The 22,796-nt window shown below is 42.1% G+C and overlaps 1 protein-coding gene across 2 annotated transcripts in view; it reads right to left on the bottom strand.

Annotated features, from left to right (window-relative positions):
- FAXC (failed axon connections homolog) overlaps positions 1 to 22,796 on the bottom strand; it is a 70,078-nt gene that overhangs the window by 4,327 nt on the left and 42,955 nt on the right. For both annotated transcript variants that reach the window (XM_018053134.1, XM_013966473.2), the window contains one exon: positions 13,973 to 14,089. In XM_018053134.1, coding sequence (XP_017908623.1) covers positions 13,973 to 14,089 — 117 coding nt within the window. The remainder of the gene's footprint in view (positions 1 to 13,972; positions 14,090 to 22,796) is intronic.

Raw genomic sequence — 22,796 nt, 5'->3', positions numbered from 1 at the left:
AAAGATAGATGCACATGGATGTTGAATGTAGTATTATGTTAATGAAAAAAAGAGAAAGAAAACAAAGATGGAAACAGCCTGAATATCCAATAGGGATTGACTGATATTTGTTATATCAACCCTACAGAATATTGTGCAGCTATTAAAAAATATTCTATTTAGCAAAAAATAATTATAAAATAATGTATATGATGTAATTCCATTTGGTTTTAAAATAATACAAAAACAGTTATATATGTATGTAAATTTGTATATGAAAAATAAAAAGCATAGAAGGGTTCACTTCAAATTGCTAATCTTGGTTTTCTATGAGAGTGATTTTGGACATCTGTGCCTTTATTTTTCATTTACAAATTTACATACATGTATATAACTGTCTTTTTTGTTTTATTATTTTAAAAATAAACAGTGGGATTGTACTATACACATTATACTTTTTTCACTAAATAGAATACTATATCTTTTTAATAGCTGCACAATATTCTATAGGAAGGTGGCGCTAATGGTTGAGAATCTGCCTGCCAATGCAGAAGCCTAAGAGACATGGGTTCAATCCCTGGGTGGAGAAAATCCCCTGAAGGAGGGCATGGGCTACAGTCCATGGGGTCACACAGAGTCAGACATGACTGAAACAGTCTTAGCACACACACATAATATAGGTGAGGAGATGATAAATCTTTTAAAACACACCTGCCTAATTCAACTTATTGTGACAATTGTGTATTACATTTTAATTTAAAAGTCCAATAAAATAAATTAGTAAAATGACTAGTGAGCAGTTATTAATATTTTCAGACAACTGGAGAGGTTATTATCAGAAAACCAAATGGCCCTTAACCCCGAGGACACTCCCAGACAGAATAAAGAACTTTTCTCTTGAAGTTTCGCTAATGGAAATATTCCCTACTCTTTGGAAAAAGTGACTCATTTCATTTTCCTGTATCACTCCAGCTCCTCCCAGCACTGCTGCAGCCTTGGACCCTTAACCAGCCAATATCTAGAAAATGGGGCCACACACACTCTGTTTTCAAGGTGTTCACTCGGCACCTCCCTGCTCCATGCTTGTGCTGGGTGCCAGCTATGCCCGTGGTTGCTTCCTTTAACCCTGTGTCATACGAGCAGCAAGGACGCTGAACATTTCCTCTTTAGAAGAGTTCTTATCAAACTTGAATGTGGCAATGAGGACACCCCGCCCCCTTTCCCAGTCTCCCTGAAGCTAATTCACAGATCTAAAAATACAAACACCAGCAAAGGTCACTCAAGCCAACCCTTTTCCAAGACCCAGATTCCCCCATGACCTCTTCCTAAACACCTCTAAATAGAGAACAGTACGATATGGGGTGAATATATACATGCATGTTTTTCAAGGATTCCAGCATTCTTTCTATCTTATAATCTATCAAAAAATAAGCAAAGAATACATCCAAGTACAATAAATAATTATTGATAGAAAATCTGCTGAACAGGGTTTTTCTTAAAACACAAAGGTCCATCTAGTCAAAGCTATGATTTTTCTAGTAGTCATGTATGGATGTGAGAGCTGGACAATAAAAAAGGCTGAGCACAGAAGAATTGATGCCTTCAAACTGTGGTGTTGGAGAAGATTCTTGAGAGCCACACCTTGGACAGCAAGGAAATCAAACCAGTCAATTCCTAAAGGAAATCCGTCCTGACTACTCACTGGAAGGACTGATGGTGAAGCTGAAGTTCTAACACTTTGACCACCTGATTCAAAGAACTGACTCATTGGAAAAGACCCTGATGCTGGGCGAGATTGAAGGGAGGAGGAGAAGGGAACAACAGAGGATGAGATGGTTGGATGGCATCACCGACTCAATGAACATGAGTTTGAGCAAACTCCAGGAGATGGTAAGGGACAGGGAGGCCTGGCATGCTGTAGCCCATGGGGTTGCAACCAAATAACAAAAACAATGGAGGGTTGTGTTTCTTCCAAATTCAGAAAAATAGCATTAGGTTCTTTGACTTTGATCTGGCTCCCCAGGGCGAGCAGCGGAGTGGCAAAACCCTTTCCCTTTTGCTGTTTTACTTTCCAGGCTCTACATGTTCCACACCTGTGTTCAAGAGGGCCAAATCCACATGCAATTCTTTAGTAAGGGTACTCCGATCAAAATATCAAATGTGACTCCATGTTAAAAGAGTTGCTGAAAAAGACAAGAAATAACAAGTATAGGTGAGCATGTGGAGAAAAAGGAACCCTCATTCACTGTTGCTGGGAATGTAAATCAGTGCTGCCACTATGAAAAACAACGTGGAGGTTACTCAAAAATTAAAAATAAAACTACCATATAATACAGCAATTCCATTCCATCTGAGGTACTTCCAGACACTGCTGATGAGAATATAAATTGAAACAGTCCTTCTAGAAAGCAATTAAGCTGTGTAGACCAAGAGTGCACCCTTTGAGACAGTGATTCCCCAACTAGAAATTTAGCTAGAAATTTATTTATATATATATATATATATATATAAAATACACAATATTCACTATAGAATGTTAGTAAAAATTATTTAAAATCACCAGCAAGAGACCTTCCCAGTAGTCCAGTGGTAAAGAATCCACTTGCCCGTGCAGGGGACATGGGTTCAGTCCCTGGCCCAGGAAAATTCCACATGCCTTGGGGCACCTAAGCCTGTGTGCCACAGCTACTGAGACTGTGCTCTGGAGCCCTTGAGCCACAACTAATAAAGCCTGCACACTCTAGAGTCCGTGCTCTGCAACAGGAGAAACCACCGCAATGAGAAGCCTGACCACTGAAAGCAGAGAAGCTGGCATGTAGCAATGAAGACTCAGTGCAGCCAAAACTAAAGAAAAGTAAAACAAACCACCCACAAGTCCAGAAAAAGATTAATCACATAAATTACAGTGCAGCTGTAGGATAGGATATCTTGCAACTACTAACTACACTGTTTTGAAGAATATTTAATGACAAAGGAAATGGCCATAATACAGTTAATCAAAAACTGCAAACTGCAGGATATAACTATTTCAACATAAAGATCTCAATTTTGAAACATATATGCACACATGTACTTGATAAAAGATGAAGAAACATACTACAATATTAACAGAAGCTCTCCGTGGATGTTAGGGTCACAAGTTATTAATAATCTTTTTTAAAAATTCTCTATCTTTTCTAAATTTTTCCAGTCAGGAAATATTTCATATCATGCACAAACATATTACATATATTTTAAGAACTGTCAAATGTTCAAAGTCTGTCCTCCTACTCACCGAAATTAAGGAAAATTTCTCACTATTCTGGATGTTTCCTGGAGTAGTTTGTGTAACTAGATATTGTAAATAATATCTAGGATCAAAAAGCTATTTTTTTTAAACTTTTTGACTGCATCATGAGGTATGCAAAATCTTAATTCCCTGACTAGGGATCCAACCCTTGCCCCCTGAAATGGAAGCATGGAGTCTTAACCACTGGACCGCCAGGGAACTCCCAAAAAGCTAATATTTATACACATGCCCTCACACAGGGGGCAAGGACAGTGTCGCCCTGGCTGTCCCAAAGCTACAGCAGAAAATCGCCAGATGCAAGCAACTTGCACCCCCGGGTGTGAGCCAGTTCTCCGTTATCCAGGCTCCTGGTGGTTTGTTTCCACTTCTCCTTCCTCTTGTTACTTCTTGGGAAAGTCTCCACCGCAGAAAAAGCAAAGGCAGAAAAAGAAGCTGAGACCAGATTAGTAGCTGGCCTGCGCTAGCAGCTCTGATCAAAGGCTTAGAAGCGGCTTGGAATAATGACTGAAATGAGTTTTAAAGAGTCACTGTGAATTTGAATGACTTGTGCTCCTCCAGTCACCAAGGAGAGCTGGAAGCTACTAACTTGTTTTAAGAATCAAAGTGCCTGCAACTATGTGCCAACTATGCTCTGCAGATGATGGCATCAGATTCTCCCAGTGTGTGCATCTCCAAGTGAGACTCAAAATCAATTCTCCAAAAGCACCAATCATTTCTTTAAAAAGAATACTCAATGCCTCAAGTCCCTCCAGGAAGTAACAGAGGAAACCGCCAAGTCATAAATAAATCAGTAAAAGATGCCTCATTTCTTTAAGAAGGGATTCTGTACAATCTAAGAGTTCTACTGATACTGGATGCCTAAATACTTCTAAAATAACAGATGACCTCATACACTTGACCCTTGAACAAAGTGGGGGTTAATTCACATAGAACTTATAGTCAGTCCTCTGTATCCAAGGTTCCTCCACATTCGTGGATTCAACCAACCATGGATTGTGTAGCACCATAGTCATTACTATTGAAAAATACCCACATATAAGTGACCCGTGCAATTCAAACTTGTGTTGCTCAGGCGCCAAATGTAGTGCCTGTGTGCATAGGGCATGTGGCTATATGTGTACAGGGTATGTGTACGTACTTGGGTAAAAGTATAAGTGTGTGAATAAGTCAGTATGTATACAGCTATGTGAGTAAATGCCAGGAGCCAGCACGAGGATTCCCGCCTGTGGCAAAGGTCATGAGGTTAAGGGGCCCGACAGGCAAAGGCGAGTCGAGCCCTAAGGGAGCCTCGCTGAATCTGCTCGTACATCTGCCCCAAAAACCAGAGTTAGCCTGCCTTGCTGCATTATGCCTTTCACCTATACTTCTGACATTACAGGGGGCTATCCCTCACCACCTCTCTCTGTAACAGAGTTAACTTAGGACCCCAGTTAATAAATCTCCTGGGTGTGTTTCAGTCCAAAAACTCCTCTGATGGTTCTCTAGCCTGCCTGACAGGATTATCTGGCCACATGTGATTGTTTATAGCCTCCCAACCGTGAGAGGCACGAGATGCTTTAACCTTTCTAAAAACAGATTCTCTTGAGAAGTTAGAAAATTATTAGTATAGTATTAGTGAGTTAGTTAGAAATTATGTTGGTGAGGAGTTTCATTGCTGAGTTAACGACTGCCACCAGGCCTCCATATCCTTAGGCACTGGGGAGTATGATAATCAATGTAATTGGAATGTAGAAAAAGAAATATAGTAGTTTTGATGTTAGCAATACTAGGCTTTTCGAGTTAATGAATTTTCTCTTTTGTTATAGATCACTGTACTCCTCTTTCTTTGTTATAAATCATTGTGTCCCTGCTATGTAAAAATGTAACTTTATCACTATCTTAAGAAGATGCACTGGTCATAGCAAACACCCTCTTCCAACAACACAAGAGAAGACTCTACACATGGACATCACCAGATTTTCAACACCGAAATCAGACTGATTATATTCTTTGCAGCCAAAGATGGAGAAGCTCTATACAGTCAACAAAAACAAGATCAGGAGCTGACTGTGGCTCAGATCATGAACTCCTTATTACCAAATACAGACTCAAATTGAAGAAAGTAGGGAAAACCTCTAGACCATTCAGGTATGACCTCAATCAAATCCCTTATGATTATACAGTGGAAGTGAGAAATAGATTTAAGGACCTAGATCTAAAAGATAGAGTGCCTGATGGACTATGGAATGAGGTTCCTGACATTGTACAGGAGACAGGGATCAAGACCATCCCCATGGAAAAGAAATGCAAAAAAGGAAAATGGCTGTCTGGTGGGCCTTACAAATAGCTATAAAAAGAAGAGAGGCAAAAAGCAAAGGAGAAAAGGAAAGATATACCCATTTGAATGCAGAGTTCCAAAGAATAGCAAGGAGAGATAAGAAAGCCTTCCTCAGCGATCAATGCAAAGAAATAGAGGAAAAAAACAGAATGGAAAAGACTAGAGATCTCCTCAAGAAAATTAGAGATACCAAGGAAACATTTCATGCAAAGATGGGCTCGATAAAGGACAGAAATGGTATGGACCTCACAGAAGCAGAAGATATTAAGAAGTGGCAAGAATACACGGAAGAACTGTACAAAAAAGAGCTTCACGACACATATAATCACGACGGTGTGATCACTCACCTAGAGTCAGACATCCTGGAATGTGAAGTCAAGTGGGCCTTAGAAAGCATCACTACAAACAAAGCTAGTGGAGGTGATGGAATTTCAGTTGAGCTGTTTCAAATCCTGAAAGATGATGCTGTGAAAGTGCTGCACTCAATATGCCAGCAAGTTTGGAAAACTCAGCAGTTGCCACAGGACTGGAAAAGGTCACTTTTCATTCCAATCCCAAAGAAACGCAATGCCAAAGAATGCTCAAACTACCGCACAATTGCACTCATCTCACATGCTAGTAAACTGATGCTCAAAATTCTCCAAGCCAGGCTTCAGCAATATGTGAACCGTGAACTCCCTGATGTTCAAGCTGGTTTTAGAAAAGGCAGAGGAACCAGAGATCAAATTGGCAACATCCGCTGGATCCTTGAAAAAGCAAGAGAGTTCCAGAAAAACATCTATTTCTGCTTTACTGACTATCCCAAAGCCTTTGACTGTGTGGATCACAATCAACTATGGAAAATTCTGAAAGAGATGGGAATACCAGACCACCTAACCTGCCTCTTGAGAAATCTGTATGCTCATCAAGAAGCAACAGTTAGAACTGAACATGGGACAACAGACTGGTTCCAAATAGGAAAAGGAGTACGTCAAGGCTGTATATTGTCACCCTGCTTATTTAACTTCTATGCAGAGTACATCATGAGAAACTCTGGACTAGAAGAAACACAAGCTGGAATCAAGATTGCCAGGAGAAATATCAATAATCTCAGATATGCAGATGACACCACCCTTATGGCAGAAAGTGAAGAGGAGCTAAAAAGCCTCTTGATGAAAGTGAAAGAGGAGAGCGAAAAAGTTGGCTTAAAGCTCAACATTCAGAAAACAAAGATCATGTCATCCAGTCCCATCACTTCATGGGAAATAGATGGGGAAACAGTAGAAACAGTGTCAGACTTTATTTTTGGGGGGCTCCAAAATCACTGCAGATGGTGCCTGCAGCCATGAAATTAAAAGATGCTTACTTCTTGGAAGAAAAGTTATGACCAACCTAGCTAGTATATTCAAAAGCAGAGACATTACTTTGCCAACTAAGGTCCATCTAGTCAAGGCTATGGTTTTTCCAGTAGTCATGTATGGATGTGAGAGTTGTACTGTGAAGAAGGCTGAGCGCCGAAGAATTGATGCTTTTGAACCATGGTGTTGGAGAAGACTCTTGAGAGTCCCTTGGACTGCAAGGAGATCCAACCAGTCCATTCTGAAGATCAACCCTGGGATTTCTTTGGAAGGAATGATGCTAAAGCTGAAGCTCCAGTACTTTGGCCACCTCATGCAAAGAGTTGACTCATTGGAAAAGACTCTGATGCTGGGAGGGATTGGGGGCAGGAGGAGAAGGGGACGACTGAGGATGAGATGGCTGGATGGCATCACAGACTTGATGGACGTGAGTCTGAGTGAACTCCGGGAGATGGTGATGGACAGGGAGGCCTGGCGTGCTGCGATTCATGGGGTCGCAAAGAGTCGGATACGACTGAGCAACTGAACTGAACTGAACTGAAGACTAAATAGATCTTAAAGGGAAACAAGTTTTCTGATCGATTAACCTTTATCAATAGAAAGAAAGGTGGGGACATAAAATGTTAATCAGTCTCCAGACCAGAAGATATTGTAAAACAAATGTGAGACCCTTGTAAGAACAAAGATATGCTGAGAACACATTTATCTCTATGTACAACTGAAAGTATAAAAGTGGACCTGGAAAATAAATAAACGGACCAGTTCCTGGAAAGACTGGTTTCCCCTGTGTGGTCTTTTCTCGTTCTCTTCTTTTCTGGCTGAATTCCCACCTGGAGCGTGGAGGCTCCCCATGTCTACTTACTTGCCCTGGCTTCTAAGACCCACGCAAGAGGGAGCCCAAGGTGGGGCACCCTCCGCTATTCAAGCGGGCACCAGTGGCCTACGTAGGTGGTGCAAACACCTTGTCTTGGAGTTTTATTGGTTTTCCAAGTAAACCAAGTTATTCAGCCTCTTTTTCCCCACTAATTTTCCTACTACACTATTTCTTTCTAATCTCCCTCCATATCTTTAATTAAGCAATTAATCCTCAGACTCCAACGCCCTCTCTGCTTCGAATTCCCTGGATCCACTGGGGCTGGACCCCAGCAAGTAAATGTGTGTTTGTATTCACAGGTGTGTAGGGAAATGGAAGGACAGAGTAGGAAGTAACAGGAAGAGAGAGTATATACAAAACACACTCCTAAATGAATTAAAAGTAATCAGTATCTTTTAGACCACCATGGAAAACGTGATTACATTAAAGGGAAACTATTTTAAGTGCTACAAGCATCACCAATCTGATAGTCAACTTATGAACTGAATATTCAATTCAGATAATTCCCAGCATATCACAAGACAAGGAATATCTTCATGCTGATTATCTAGGAAATTAAATATAAGCCCATACTATTCTCACCTCCACTTAGTGGTAGTTTTAGAAGACCTTCAACAAAGGCCTGATTCCCTCCAACTAAGCCTGGTAATGTGTTATCTGAAGTCCTATCCCCACCAGTCTGGAGCATATTCCTGCTGCCATTAGCCTGGTCTGAACCTCTGGGCATACACGTGAGTACACACACACACACAGTTACAGCCTTCACCATCCTCCCTACCCACCCACCCATGACTACCACACATGACTGCTCACCTGCCTCAGTTTCTTGTATGATTTTGCCTTGCTTGGTCCCTTGCTTGGTCCATCCAAGATTAATTATGAGTATTATAATGTTATTCACTGGTGATCTCATGTACACCCCCAGTCTCTCAGCCAGGGTATGTAAAGTGAAAAGCCTTAGTTTCTCAGTCATGTCCAACTCTTTGCAGCCCCATGGACTGTTGCCCATCAGGCTCCTCTGCCCATGGGACTGAAACAGGTAAAGCTTAGGCAGGCAGTCCAAGGCCCTATAAGGAGGAGGTGAACATTCTCTGCTCCTGCTTTCCTTGAGCCTTGTGCAACAATGTATCTTACCCAAAAACTGGCCTTTCTTTAGGTCCCAACTAATGATCACAGCACAGTGTCTTACTCATGGAAATGCTTTTCTTAGACTCTATGTTAATGATTATAATTATAACAAATCTTGCCTGGAAACCTGTTTCTCAAGACTTGTACCTCTGATGACACAGCAATAGTATATCTCACCCAGAGACATTGCTGGAACCATTCTCTCTGGCTAATCTTGTGCCAAAGTTATCTCAGGATGTATGCCTTGAGAAAGGATCTGGTGGAACTCTTACAACCTTGAGGTATTCTTTTTATCTATTCTCAGTGGCTAGTTGAGAAGTATATAGGACCCTGCTTAAACTAGTGAGGCGGGTACTCTCCTACCCCCTACCAATGCCTCTTGCTGGAAGCTTTCTCTATCCCCATTACCTTAACAAAATCTACACAAAGCTCTGAGTGACTGAAACTGTCTTTGGTCCCAGACTTAAATCTTCTCCTTCGGAGACCATGAATCTGGCAACACCGTTCACTGTAAGCTATCATCTTGGGGTGTCGTCCGGGATCTTCAAGACAAGGTAAGAACGTTCAGAGCTGGGACTCTTTTGCTCTTTTAATGTAAAGTCTCTACTTTGCTAACTCAGTATGCCTGTCTGTGTGAATGGCAAGAAGCAAGAGCTGTGTCCTGCTCCACGGTTCCATGGTGATCCTCATATGGCAGTATGCCTGTCGGGGGGTTATACTGACCTGCCAGTGTCAAGAGGCACCCCATGTCCTCATGAGGGGAACGGCCAAAAACGGATGAAGAGTATGGACTGAACTTCTTTTCCCTGGCAAGCCTTTCCTGGTCTCTCTGACTGCTTTCATAACTGCTTGAGGAATTCAAGGTACTAACCTAGTGTGCCAGACTGTAGACTGTCAGGAGACTTACAACCCATGCTGTTATTGAGTTTTTCTAGCCAGACCACCATTCCAAGTTTTACAGGACACTGCAGGCAGGAACACACTAGGGAGCTAAGTGGAGCTCTAGCTCCAGGGACATCTCTCAGACTGAAAATCACCCTCCTGACCCCAGAGACCCAGAGGTGAGTTCTTGTTATGGCCATGCCTCCGGACTGCATGGATGGATGCATTACTGGTGAACATGAGATTCCTGAGGACTCAGATCAGGGAACCCCAGATCTGGGCACCCCAGATCTGGGCAGATTGGAAATGCAACGGGCTTCTTCCCTTAGTAATGCAAGCTCTTAGTGGACCAAAGAAAGCCCTCCAGTGAGCCTTGTCTCAACTCTTTAGATATTCTTTTTGTACAATCTGCTGGACAGCAATAGAAAGGTTGACCCTGACACTCCATGAACATGAAAGATTATTCTTTTCCTAGCAGGCCAGCCCTCCATCACCTCCTTTTTTATCACATAGGCTGATATGGAAGCTCTCAGAAGGGACATCTTGGCTTTTCCATTCAGCCCTTTATAACTTGCTGCTTCTACTGTGGTCAGGAATATGCTCAGGAGTGTACAGAGGCACATGAAAGATGGGTGATTCCCCTAGTGGTCTTAGCTTGGGAGGCATTCTGGAAGGCTACTCTGCTCTACCCCGGTGGCCTCAGAGGAGGAGCAGAAATCAGGCAGAGGTTTTAATGGCGAGGAACTCGACATCAATCTGGGATGCCATCAGGTCTACCCCTGGTGCATCTCCACCCCTCCTCGGTGGTAGAAGCGGGAGGGACGACAGTGGGACACCTGCGCTGGTAAGGACAGGTTAACTCCGGCCAGGGAAGGAAGCTTAGGTGGAAGACCTGTCTCCACTCCCATCTAGAGCAGGGAGGGATGCCTCTGGTAGGAAAAAGCCACGACACTGGGTGCCGCTTTTTTCTCTCTTACAGATGGGAGCTAACAGTTCCAGAACCACCCCTTTGAATTGTATCTTGAAAAACTGGGATAAGTTTGATCCCCAGAGCCTAAAAAGCCCCTTCTAAACAGGCTTTCTTTAAGAAAAGCCCTCACCTGCCCGGAGAGATAATCCCTGCTGGGACAACACCTTATCAGTCAGGCTAGCCCTGTCATTAGAGCCAATTTGAAAACTCTCTGGTTTAAATTTTAGCTATGGAACTATGACTACAAGAAAGAGAGATGACATTTTTGATACTGAATGGCCACGATATTCTTTAGACTCTGGAGGAAATTGGTTAAAATGAAATCTTTTTGAAATTGCAAAACTGGTTCTTTTTGTTTGTGCGATTAGGAAAAAGCTTGTTTATTAAAATACTTTTTTTTGGAGCTCCAACCCTGCCTGAGAAATAAAAACATGCCTGGGAAAAAACTCTGAAGTTACCTCTTATCATGTCCTTGAGATACACAGCCCATTCTTTCTGGGACTCCAGCCATGAGCAAACTGGTAGAATTTCAGGCCAAAGGAAAAAAAGGCAAACAGACATTTTAAGTTTCAAGCAGAAAACTGTGAGGTTTCTGTGTGTCCCAGTGTGTGTCTCCATCCTTGGACAACATTGCTAAAGGCTAATTGGTCAATGAGCTCTATTTAATTGGCCTACAGAGAAGTAAGTGCTTACAAATCAATCAATTCTAAATTCAAAAAAATTAAACTAAAACGAATTTCAGGCTTGTGTGAACTGGTAAATATTCACTATTGAATTGATACCTGGTATTGATGTTTGTTTACTGATCTAATTAACACAGACATTGGGAAGATACTTTTGCAAATGATATAGCTTTGGGTGATTTATATTTACTATGCTACAAAATGATGATACAAAGTACAGGTCATGGTTGCTGAAAGAAAGTAGGATGTGTGTTTTCAATAAAAAGGCATAAGGAAGGGAATTACATTCTATCAAGGGAAAGGAAGTAAATCTAAACTTACAGGTGGCTGTTCTCTGAATGGGCAAATAAAATAACACAGAAGTATAAAAAAGGTTTGTGGCAAGGGGAAGAGAGTTTTGTGCATGATACAAGCTTCTTAAGACATTAAACTGTCTTTGAAACCTTTTATTGTTAACTTTGACTAAGTGAATAACTATTGTTTCACAGTGAATAAAAGCTGGTACCGATCTGGAATTTGGTTTTCTCTTCCTGTTAAAAGAACAAAGTTTTCTTTAAATGTGGCTTCTGATGACAGACTATGGCACACATAGACAAAGCTCATTCTGCTTCTACAAAAATTAACCCCTCATCAGGGAACTTATGGAGAAGGAAATGGCAACCCACTCCAGTGTTCTTGCCTGGAGAATCCCAGGAACGGGGGAGCCTGGTGGGCTGCCGTCTATGAGGTCACACAGAGTCGGACATGACTGAGCGACTTAGCAGCAGCAGCGGGGAACTTAAAACAGATAAACAATGGCTATAAACTAAATAGTTGGGGTTATGGGAAATCCAAGAACCATTCTCCCTGGCTAATCTTGTGCCAAATTTATCTCAGGATGTATGCCTTGGGACAGTGTCTGGTGGAATTTACAATCTTGAGGTATCCTTTTTATCTATTCTTAGCAGCTAGTTGAGAAGTATGTAAGGCCTCACTTAAATCTGTGAGGCAGGTACTCTCCTGCCCTCTTCCAGTTCCTCTTGTTGGAAGCTTTCTCTATCCCCGTTACTTTAATAAAATCTACACAAAACTTTGAATAACTGAGATTATCTTTGGTCCCAGAGTTAAATCTTCTCCTTTGGAGACCACGAATCTGGCAGCACCATTCACTATAAGCTATCAGAATCTCCAGGCAAGAAGATTGAAGTGGGTTACCATTCTCTTCTGCAAGGATCTTCCCAACCCAGGGACTGAACCCAGGTCTCCTGCATTGCAGGCAGATTCTTTACTGTGTGAACCACTAGGGAAGCCCAAATATTGAAGAGTAACCACCCAACATGGGGCTTGACCGCATGACCCTGGAATTAAGAGTCCCGTGCTCTACTGATTGAGCTAGCAAAACCCTGATTAACTTCTGTCATTCCCCTTCCCCAAACCAAAATATAGAACCTTGATCCCCACATTCCCAGCACCAGGTACTTTCTTAGGTACTGTTTCAAACCAGAGATGACTCAAAGTGGTTTCCATTCATCCATGGAGAAGAAGCCTTTCTCAGAGGCCCCAGCAGCCATTCATATTCCAACACTCCACTCCAACACACACACACACACAAACAAACACACATGAAGATCTGGTCCCTTAACATCAACCCAGGTTGAGTTGACTTTCCCTGCCCCACTGCCAACAAGAACTTGACCTCTGGCAACCATCCCCATCACTACACATGTTCATCCTCTAGCTCTGGCCTCATTCAGCCCACTTTCACTCCACCAGTTTAGAATTATAATTCTCACAGGCCTACATCAAGATCACACAACAAAGATACAAGATTGTATTTCTTTGGTCAAAACGTACATATAATATCAATAATAATACCTCACACAGCACCAAACTTACAAAGAATTTGTTGACATTTTTTCCTCATTTTCCCACAAAGTTCTTGAATTTTCCAGCTCTACTACTCTCCAGGTATGATCTACAGACACCTGACTGGAATAGAAGGGAGTGTTTTGAACTTGTGACACAGAATCCTATGTACCTATACCCACATCTGAGACCAGTCTGTACTCAAAAGGAGCATGCAAGATAGGCAGTGAATCCATCACAACCACCCAACCTCAGGTGCTGCAGCGCTGGATAAACCAGAAACTGGAAAGCCCCCACCATCCAAAGGAAATTAAGGCAGGCTGACAAAACAAGGACACTAGGGGAATTTAAGTCCTATTTCGGTGACAAGCATTAAATCCACTAGGTAGGCTGCTGGAAGAAAAGCCCTTGTGTAGAACATGGCAGGATTTGCGTCAGCTTTGCTAGGAACATGGTTTGTGCAGGATGACAGGTGAGAAGCCCCATCTCTCCTCTTCTGCCTCTACCGATCCTAACACAGAAAACCAACCTTGGCCCTGGACACCACAGCCTGGTGTCTCCACAAAGCACAGCCAAGCTCACAGGCTTGGGCTCAGAATTCTCCACTGTGCTGTCCCCACCCCCGGCCCCCAGCAATTCCCCAAACCTGAGAGCTTCACAGGGCTTGCCTTTAATCAGCCGTTCAGGTCTCGTCCCAGGTAAGGTCCACATCGCCTGGGCCAAGTGTCCAAAGACAGTAGCATCGAGGGTGGAGAGCTTGGGCCCCATGATGTACTTCTTGTCACCTGCAGCAGAGAGAGAGAGAGAGGTCACTTTGCTGGCCCTTGCTGTCCCGCTAAGTCACAATGGCATTCAGCATCTTCCATCATCCATCTGCTTAACAGAGCATCAAAAGCTTTGCAAAACCAAATGCATGCACCTTCTTTTACCAAAAACTAGAAACAAAAGTAAAACAAAGAATTCTGTGATGTATCAACTGATACCATAGCACAGCAGGGAAGTAACTGGGAACATACCAAGGTAAGCAGATGAGGGACGGGGTTCATGGAGAAAAGGGAGAACTTATCACCCCCAGAACCCCAGAGGCACCTCCTTGTCTCCAGCTCTAGTTGTTAAAGCTTGAGATGCTTAAGAACATCTGGACATTTGCTTAAACCATCTCAAGTCAAGCACAGCCAGTCTCGGCACTTACTTTATTAAATTAATAGATTTCCTCAGGGAGAACCAGAACCCTAAGCTACTTAGGAAGTTTGAGGAGGCAAGGCTCTGTATGATATCTCCATGCTCTTGGCAAGGTTCTCACCACTATGCACCAACAGGAAACAAACAAAGAGAAGCTTTAAAACTGCGGCCCAGGAGGAACTGGATCCATCCTCCTTCACATCCTGGTCCCACTGTTATTCACTATGAAAGCCTGCTCATTAATCAACCTCTCCAAGCCTCGGTTCTCCCATCTGGAAAAGATGATATTAAAGGTATTTCCTAGGACCACTGTGGGGATTAAATTTCACAACACATGTGAAGCACTTAGCACCAGATCTGGGTAACTCATCAAATACCAGCACTCACGATAAGAGCCCTTCTGTTTTTCCAGTCTATTCCATTTCTCACCCAAAGCTAAATTTCTAGGACATTCTTTTCACAGTGGCACTGCCTTTCACAACAACTTTTAATGATTTGTGAAATGGGCTATGAAATAGTCCAAACTCATCCTGCAGTCCAAGACTCATCACATTCTGCTCCCACCCACATGCCGGCTTTGCCCCTCACCCTTCTTTAACCCGGCAGGCCTGGGACAGCCCCATTCACCAGCCCACGTCATGCCTCCCATTGCTACACTTCTGCTCATGCTGCACCCACACATCTCCCTGCCCTCCCAGAACCCATATGTGCCCTCTACTTCTCTCCATCTCATAAATTATATTCATCTTTCTAGCACATGCCTTCTCATGGCAATGGAAGCTGTCAGTTCAGACAGCCCTCTTTCAAATTTCACCTTTACACATACGACCCAGATTCAAAGGGAAGAAAACGGGTTAAAGGAGAGCTACAATGGCTTCCTGGCCCCCCGGAAATGTCTAAGGGAAATGCTAGAGTACAATGTGAAGTCTGTTGTAGACTCCAAATATTTGGGGGAGCAAGAGGAAAAAATGTACATGAGTTTTATAAAACCTTAGGAAACCTAAAAATAGAGCACATAAAACCTTGATTAAAAAAAAGAAAAATAATAACGATAAATATAATCATTTGAAACTGTACATCAACTAATACATATAGCGTTCAGCCCAAATTTACTTTTTGGCTCAGAACATTAAAGCTAGCAGGACCCTAAGTTATTAATAATAACAGAAACAGACTAAAAATGCCAGCACCCAGTCTCTTGACTCCCAGCCTGATACTCTCTGCTCTGTACACGCTGCCACAGAGAGCTTCATCTATGAGATAAAGACCCCAAGGAACAGCAGGAGGGTTAAGCTGTGAATGTTTACAAAAGGATGCTTTTGATCAGGAGGGAATACAGAATATAGAAGGAGAAAGGAACAAAAGTCTAAGGGTTTTTAAAGGTACTTGCCCCCTCCCTCAAAAAATGGATAGAATTTAGCATTCATGGTAGACACACAATTATACATGTATACACACACTACAGTTATAAATTTAAAGATTATAAAAATACTCTCTGTTATTAAGAAGTCCTCAGAGTACCCAATGGCAGGAAACTTTTTTAAAACTTCCTAATTAATTTTTTAGTTAATTTTAGACTTATAGAAAAGTTACAAAAATAGCAGTTTCTGTATACCCTTCAACTAGCTTCTGCTAATATGAACAGCTTAGGTAACCACTGAAAAAGCAAGAGAGTTTCAGAAAAACATCTACTTCTGCTTTATTGACTATGCCAACACCTTTGACTGTGTGGATCATAATAAATTGTGGAAAATTCTGAAAGAGATGGGCACCTGCCTCTTGAGAAATCTGTATGCAGGTCAGGAAGCAACAGTTAGAACTGGACATGGAACAACAAACTGGTGCTAAATAGGATAAGGAGTACATCAAGGCTGTATACTGTCACCCTGATTATTTAACTTATATGCAGAGTACATCATGAGAAACGCTGGGCTGGAGGAAGCACAAGTTGGAATCAAGATTGCCAGAAGAAATATCAATAACCTCAGATATGCAGATGGCACCATCCTTATGGCAGAAAGCGAAGAAGAACTAAACAGCCTCATGATGAAAGTGAAAGAGGAGAGTGAAAAAGTTGGCTTAAAGCTCAACATTCAGGAAACTAAGATCATGGCATCTGGCCCCATCACTTCATGGCAAATAGATGGGGAAACAGTGGCTGACTTCATTTTTAGGGGCTCAAAAATCACTGCAGATGGTGGCTGCAGCCATGAAAATTTAAAAGATGCTTACTCCTTGGAAGGAAAGTTATGACCAACCTAGATAGCATATTAAAAAGTAGAGACATTACTTTGCCAACAAAGGTCCGTCTTGTCAAGGCTATGGTTTTTCCAGTAGTCATGTATGGATGTGAGAGTTGGACTATAAAGAAAGCTGAGCACCGAAGAATTGATGCTTTTGAATTGTGGTGTTAGAGAAGATTCTTGAGAGTCCCTGGGACTGCAAGGAGATCCAACCAGCCCATCCTAAAGGAGATCAGTCCTGAGTGTTCATTGGAAAGACTGATGCTGAAGCTGAAACTCCAATACTTTGGCCACCTGATACAAAGAACTGACCAACTGGAAAAGACCCTGATGCTGGGGAAGATTGACGGCAGGAGGAGAAGGGGATGACAGAGGATGAGATGGTTGGATGGCATCACCGACTCAATGGAGATGAGCCTGAGTAAACTCCAGGAGTTGGTGATGGACAGGGAGGCCTGGTATGCTGTGGTCCATGGGGTCGCGAAGAGTCGGACACGACTGAGTGACTGATCTGAACTGAGCTGGGTAACCACAGTACATTTATTGTTGCTGTCGTTGTTTAGTCACCCAGTCATTTTGGACCCTTTTGCAATCCCATGGGTTGGGATTCTCCAGGCAAGAATACTGGAGTGAGTTGCCATTTCTTTTCTCCAGGGAATCTTCCCAACCCAGGGATCAAATCCATGTCTCTTGCCTGCATCTCCCAGCCTTGCTGGCAGATTTTTTACCACTGAGCCACCAGGGAAGTCCCTCAGTACATTTACCAAAACTAAGAAATTAACATCAATATGATTCAATTAACTGTGCTGTACTCTTCATTAAAATTTTAGTAGTTTTTCAACTACTGTTCTTCTCTGCTTCAGGATCCCGCATTGCATGTAGCTGTCGGGTCACCTTAGTTCCTCAGTCTGTCCTTGTCACACACCCCCACCTCCCCCCACCCACACAGCCATGCCCTACAAGACCTTAGTTCCCTGACCAGGGATTGAACCCTATACAGTGAGCACAGAGGCTTAACCACTGGACCACCAGGGAAGTCCCTCCTTGTCTTTTATAACCTCGACATTTTTAGAGAATACTGATCAGCTATTTTGCAAAATGTTCATCAACTTGGGTTTGTCCAAGGTGGTTAATCATTAGAGTAGTAATCCATATTTACAAATGCTCTTGTGATGCTTATTTCATATGTCAACCTGACTACTGCATGGGGGACTAAGTGATGTGGTCAAACATTATTCTGGGATTTTCTATCAGGGTGTTGTGGGCAAGATTAACATTTAAGTGATACTAAGTAAAGCAGAACACTCTCCCTAGTGTGGGTGGGCTTCCTCCAGTTAGTTGAAGGTCTTCGTATGACAAAAGGGCTGACTCTCCCCAGAGGAAGGGGAAATTCCTACTGCCTGATTGCCTCTGAACTAGGACGGAGGCCTTTGCTGACTTCAGACTTAAATGGAAACATTGGCTCTTCCAGGGTCTTGAGCCAGTTCTGACTGGAACTACACCATCAGCCTTCCTGGGTCTCCAGCTTGCCAATCCCTCTGCAGATCTTGGTATCTGTCAGCCTCCATAATTGTATGAGTCCATATAAATTTATTATATAAGAGAAACAGACATGGATAGATCCAGATATCTAGATCTATATCTCCTACTGGTTTATTTCTCTGGAGACCCCTGATACCCCTTCTCAGAGCATCATATCAGGAGGTCCACAATGTCCATATGTCTTATCACTGGGGATATTAACCCTGACCATGTGGTAATGATAGTATCCGTAAGGTTTCTTTCTGTAATGTTACTAGTTTTCCTTTTGTAGTTAATAACCTTGGGGGAGAAACTTTGAGACTGTATCACTATCTGTTTCTCCTCAAACTTTGGCCCACTAATTTTAGCATCCATCAGTAGACGTCAACTGAAACAACTAAATACTGTGGAGTTTGCCTAATCAGGATTTTCTATTTCTCTATTACTTCTACATGTATTGATTCAAATACTACTGTTTCCTTCATCCCCCTTTTACTGACATATTCAATTATTTATTTATGTAAACATGCATTTGTCGATATTTCTTTTACTGTATGGCCTGTAATCCAGTCCTCTCATTATTCCTTATGTTGCTCAAATTGTTCCAAATTTGGTCTTTTGAGCTTAGCAGGAAGTATTTTTAAGAAAAAGACTGAATTTAGATTAGATTCTGCTTAAAGATGAAAAGGCCAAGTCAAAGTCTCAAGTCTGTAGCATCCCCAGGCATCCCCAAGTGGGCCCAGTTCTCACTACTGGAGGGTTTTAGCGAAAAATAGAACATTAAGGGCATTTCTGAAGCACTGAGGGAGAAGGTTTGGGTGATGAGACAACTCAAGCTTCATTTTCATGTGTAGAGATGCACAGAAGCAGCTGGTGGTACTCTCATCACCACCTCCCATCCCACCCCTCCTCCAATAACCTCCACTGGTTTAACTCAACACTTCCCTTAAGGCTCAGATCACATGCTCCCTCCTCCACTCCAGAAAGGTTACCTGCACTGTCCAGTCCTCGACCACTTCTCCTCTGCCAACCCTCAGAGGCACACCTGCTTAGAGCAGGGCTGCTCAAAGAGCAGTTTGGGACCAGCAGCATCAGCATCGCAAATGCTACCTATTTAATCAAAATGACTGAGAGTGAGACTGGGAGAGAATCTGTGTTTTAACAAGCTTTCAGGTCAGTGATTCTTAGAGAGCCAGCAATTCTTGGACCACACTTTGAATAGTGCTATTCCAGATAGCTCTCACGTACACTGAAGTTTGGTAAGTGCTGGTCTAGACTAGAGTATATCAGTGTTCTTAAACTCGAGCATGCATCATAATCCCCTGGAGGACTTTTAAAAAATACTGATTTATCTCCCACAAATCCCCAGGTTTCAGATTCAGTAGGTATGGGTGGGACTCAAGACTCTGCCTTTCTAACAAGAGCTCAGGTAGTGCTAAGGCTGCTGGTCCAGGAACCACACTTTGGGAAACGCTCATCTAAATCAATCATTAGGTAATTCACACATGTCATCTCATAGTCTTATTTATGTGTGTGTCCTATCTCCTCAAGTAGTGTTTAATCTCCTTGAGGGCAGGTAACCCTCTTTTACTTTTCTGTCCATCTGATATCTATCATAGTAGAAATCAGCAAATAAGGTGTTGATAGCCCTAAGTATTAACCACCTTTATCCCTAGTGGCTTAGTGGTGAAGAATCCACCTGCCAACGCCTGCCAATAGGTTAGATCCCTGGGTCTGGAAGATCCCCATTGGAGGTAGAAATGACAACTCACTTCAACATTCTTGCCTGGGTAATCCCATGAGGACAGAGGAGCCTGGAGGGCTACAGTCCATGGGGTCGCAAAAGAGTTGGACACAATAACTAACTAGACAAGAACTAAAGAATAACTAAACAAGAACAACAGCAACTAGATTCAAGTATGTTTGATCTCTGTCCTTTCTTAGAATAGAGAACTCCTGTAAGGATTTTAAAGCGTAAAAATGTGAAAGCATTTTGCAAACTAGAAGGTGCTATTCTAACATATGCAATTATTTTACGCTCATCACCAATAATAGAACAAGTACTATTTGTGGGCAGAACAGTCCAACTTTCCTCCCAATATAGAAATCCCTTCACCCACTTTCTGACCAGACAGTTTCCAAACCCAAGCCCTCCAGGAACTTATCCATCACCTCCTGGGCAAGGCAGGCAATTCTATGGATAGTCAGTTCCTTATACTGAGACAAAATATGTCTCTGTGGGACATCTACCGTTGATTCCAGATCTTTCCTCTGGAAGCACACAAAGTATTTATGGTCATATTTACTCTACATGGCAGGGATTCTCTGGTGGCTCAGTAGTAAAGAATCCATCTGCCAATGCTGGAGATGCAAGAGATGCGTATTTGATCCCTGGGTCGGGAAGATCCCCTGGAGAAGGAAATGGCAAGCCATTCCAGTATTCTTGTCTGGGAAATACCAAGGACAGAAGATTCTGGCAGGCTACAGTCCATGGAGTTGCAAAGAGTCAGACATGACTTAGACACTAAACAACAACTCTGCACAGCACCCTTTCCTAGGAAAATTAAGTCTCCACTAACATGCTTCTAGGTAAAAACTGATGACTTGCTTTCACACATATCACTATGGGTAGTGAGCAGAGTGTTTGGGAAGCAGCTACAGAAATGAGCACAGAATTATATCTACTTACTCCTTTACTAATTCTGTTCCCAGCTTTTACTGGCCACTATCAGCTCCATTTCTGCCATTTAGCTAAATTTCCAAGTGCTATAAGTGGAGAAAAGACTGGCTGTGCTGGAAAATATTGTTCTAGAGAGAAATTAAAGATTAATAGTCAAAAGACTTTCAAGCACTCATTTTTCTATTAGTCTAAGAATAAATGATAATTACATGTTTCACCTACTTAGTGCCCCCTATACTTGAGCACCAATACGATTTATAAGCAGATAATTCCAGTGAAGTCAATGTCGATATCATTCCTTTTCTAATTGTCCCTCTCTCAATTAACTGAGACTTTAAGGACTATTGAGAAAAAAAGATTTTGAGTACCTTCCCCAAGGATGGCAAGATCCCAGTAACCTTCCAACCTTCAAAGAACACACACTTGAAGTTCTTTTTCTGCATGAGACTCTCCCAGATGGAAAGCTGCAGGAAATCTACGTTCTAGTCTCTTAAACTCATGGTCAGACTTGTCTTTGTCAGAAACAATAGGACAGGCCACTTCTTAAAGAGCTCTTGCTCATATTCCCAGCACACTCTAAAATCACTGAATGTGTGATTCTTTCAACCATAGGAGGTGCTATCTTATATGAGATTATTAACTGTCGTTATGGGTAAATATCGGAATTAAAATCATTAACTTTTACAACATTCTGACATTTACTAGTTGCACCAATTGGCTTCCACTCTGGGAAAAAAATTAAGGTGGGGGGTGGGCACCAGAAGAAGCCCCTAAATTTAATCGCTCCTCAGACTGCATTCTGGAAGGCAACTAGATATTCCTATAATCTTCTACAAAATTATCTAGAGGAACATACAAGAAAATTTTTTTCAGTGTACATGCATTATCTTGACCCCTTCCCTAATTGCCATCTCACCTCTTCCTCCCAATTTTCTCTTTGTTAATGCCCCTGCTCTTAAAACTCCCTGTGGATCCAACAAGGATGCACATACATTCTCCACTATAAGGACAGGATTGCACTTGCTCTTCTGATCTTCAGTCCTCCTATTAATGTGTCTGAACACCTTCTGAACTCCACACTCAAAGCATTCATGCACATACATTGTAATTTTAAGGAAGTGGGATAAAGGAATTGCAGCAGTTGTAGAAAAATTCCATATGTGGGAGATCTAGAGTAGGAAAATATTTCCCAGGAGGAGGCAAATACCTGATTAGCTTCACTTATTATTATAATTTGGTATCATTAAACAGCAGCTTCTGGAAGTCTTCAAGAACCATAGCTGACATCTCTAACAATGACGCAGCGTTACTGACTCACTGATGATGGGCCTTCTTATTTATCTCTTTTCTTGAAGTTGCTGCAATATTGCTGGTTTTGGGTCTGACTAGACATTTAACTGAAATAGTGAGATTTGAGGAGTATAAAAGCTTTATGTATCTCCCCAGTTTCACTTTCCCAACTACACCTTCTAAGGGTAAAGAATACAGAGCACCCCAAGTCAAATCACTTCCCAAGAGGCTTTCTTCTTAATTTCATTTCTGTCCTGGCTGTTCTGTATTTGGGCAACAGAGGAGGCAGCTGTTCTCTTTATTCAATAAAGACTATCTGGTTGCCCTCAAATATGATTTAGTTAGTAAAATAACACATCAGACTGAATTCAATGTCATGTTGAAGTTTAAAATCAAATTCTGTTGTAAGGAACTTATCCTTCTTTTAAGAAAGTTGAACAGAAGCAGATTCTAATGGCAGGTTTTGTTTGGCCATCAGGGTCCTGCAAGCAGACTCCACATTCCTGGAGGACTTTTCTTCATGTTATGGATCCCAGGTTTCACCTTAGCTGGAATCCAGGATCTTCAATCATTCTC

The sequence above is a fragment of the Capra hircus genome, chromosome 9 (assembly GCF_001704415.2).
Source record: "Capra hircus breed San Clemente chromosome 9, ASM170441v1, whole genome shotgun sequence".
In the NCBI taxonomy this organism is placed as follows: Eukaryota; Metazoa; Chordata; class Mammalia; order Artiodactyla; family Bovidae; genus Capra; species Capra hircus.
This window is presented reverse-complemented; position numbering and strand designations above follow the sequence as displayed.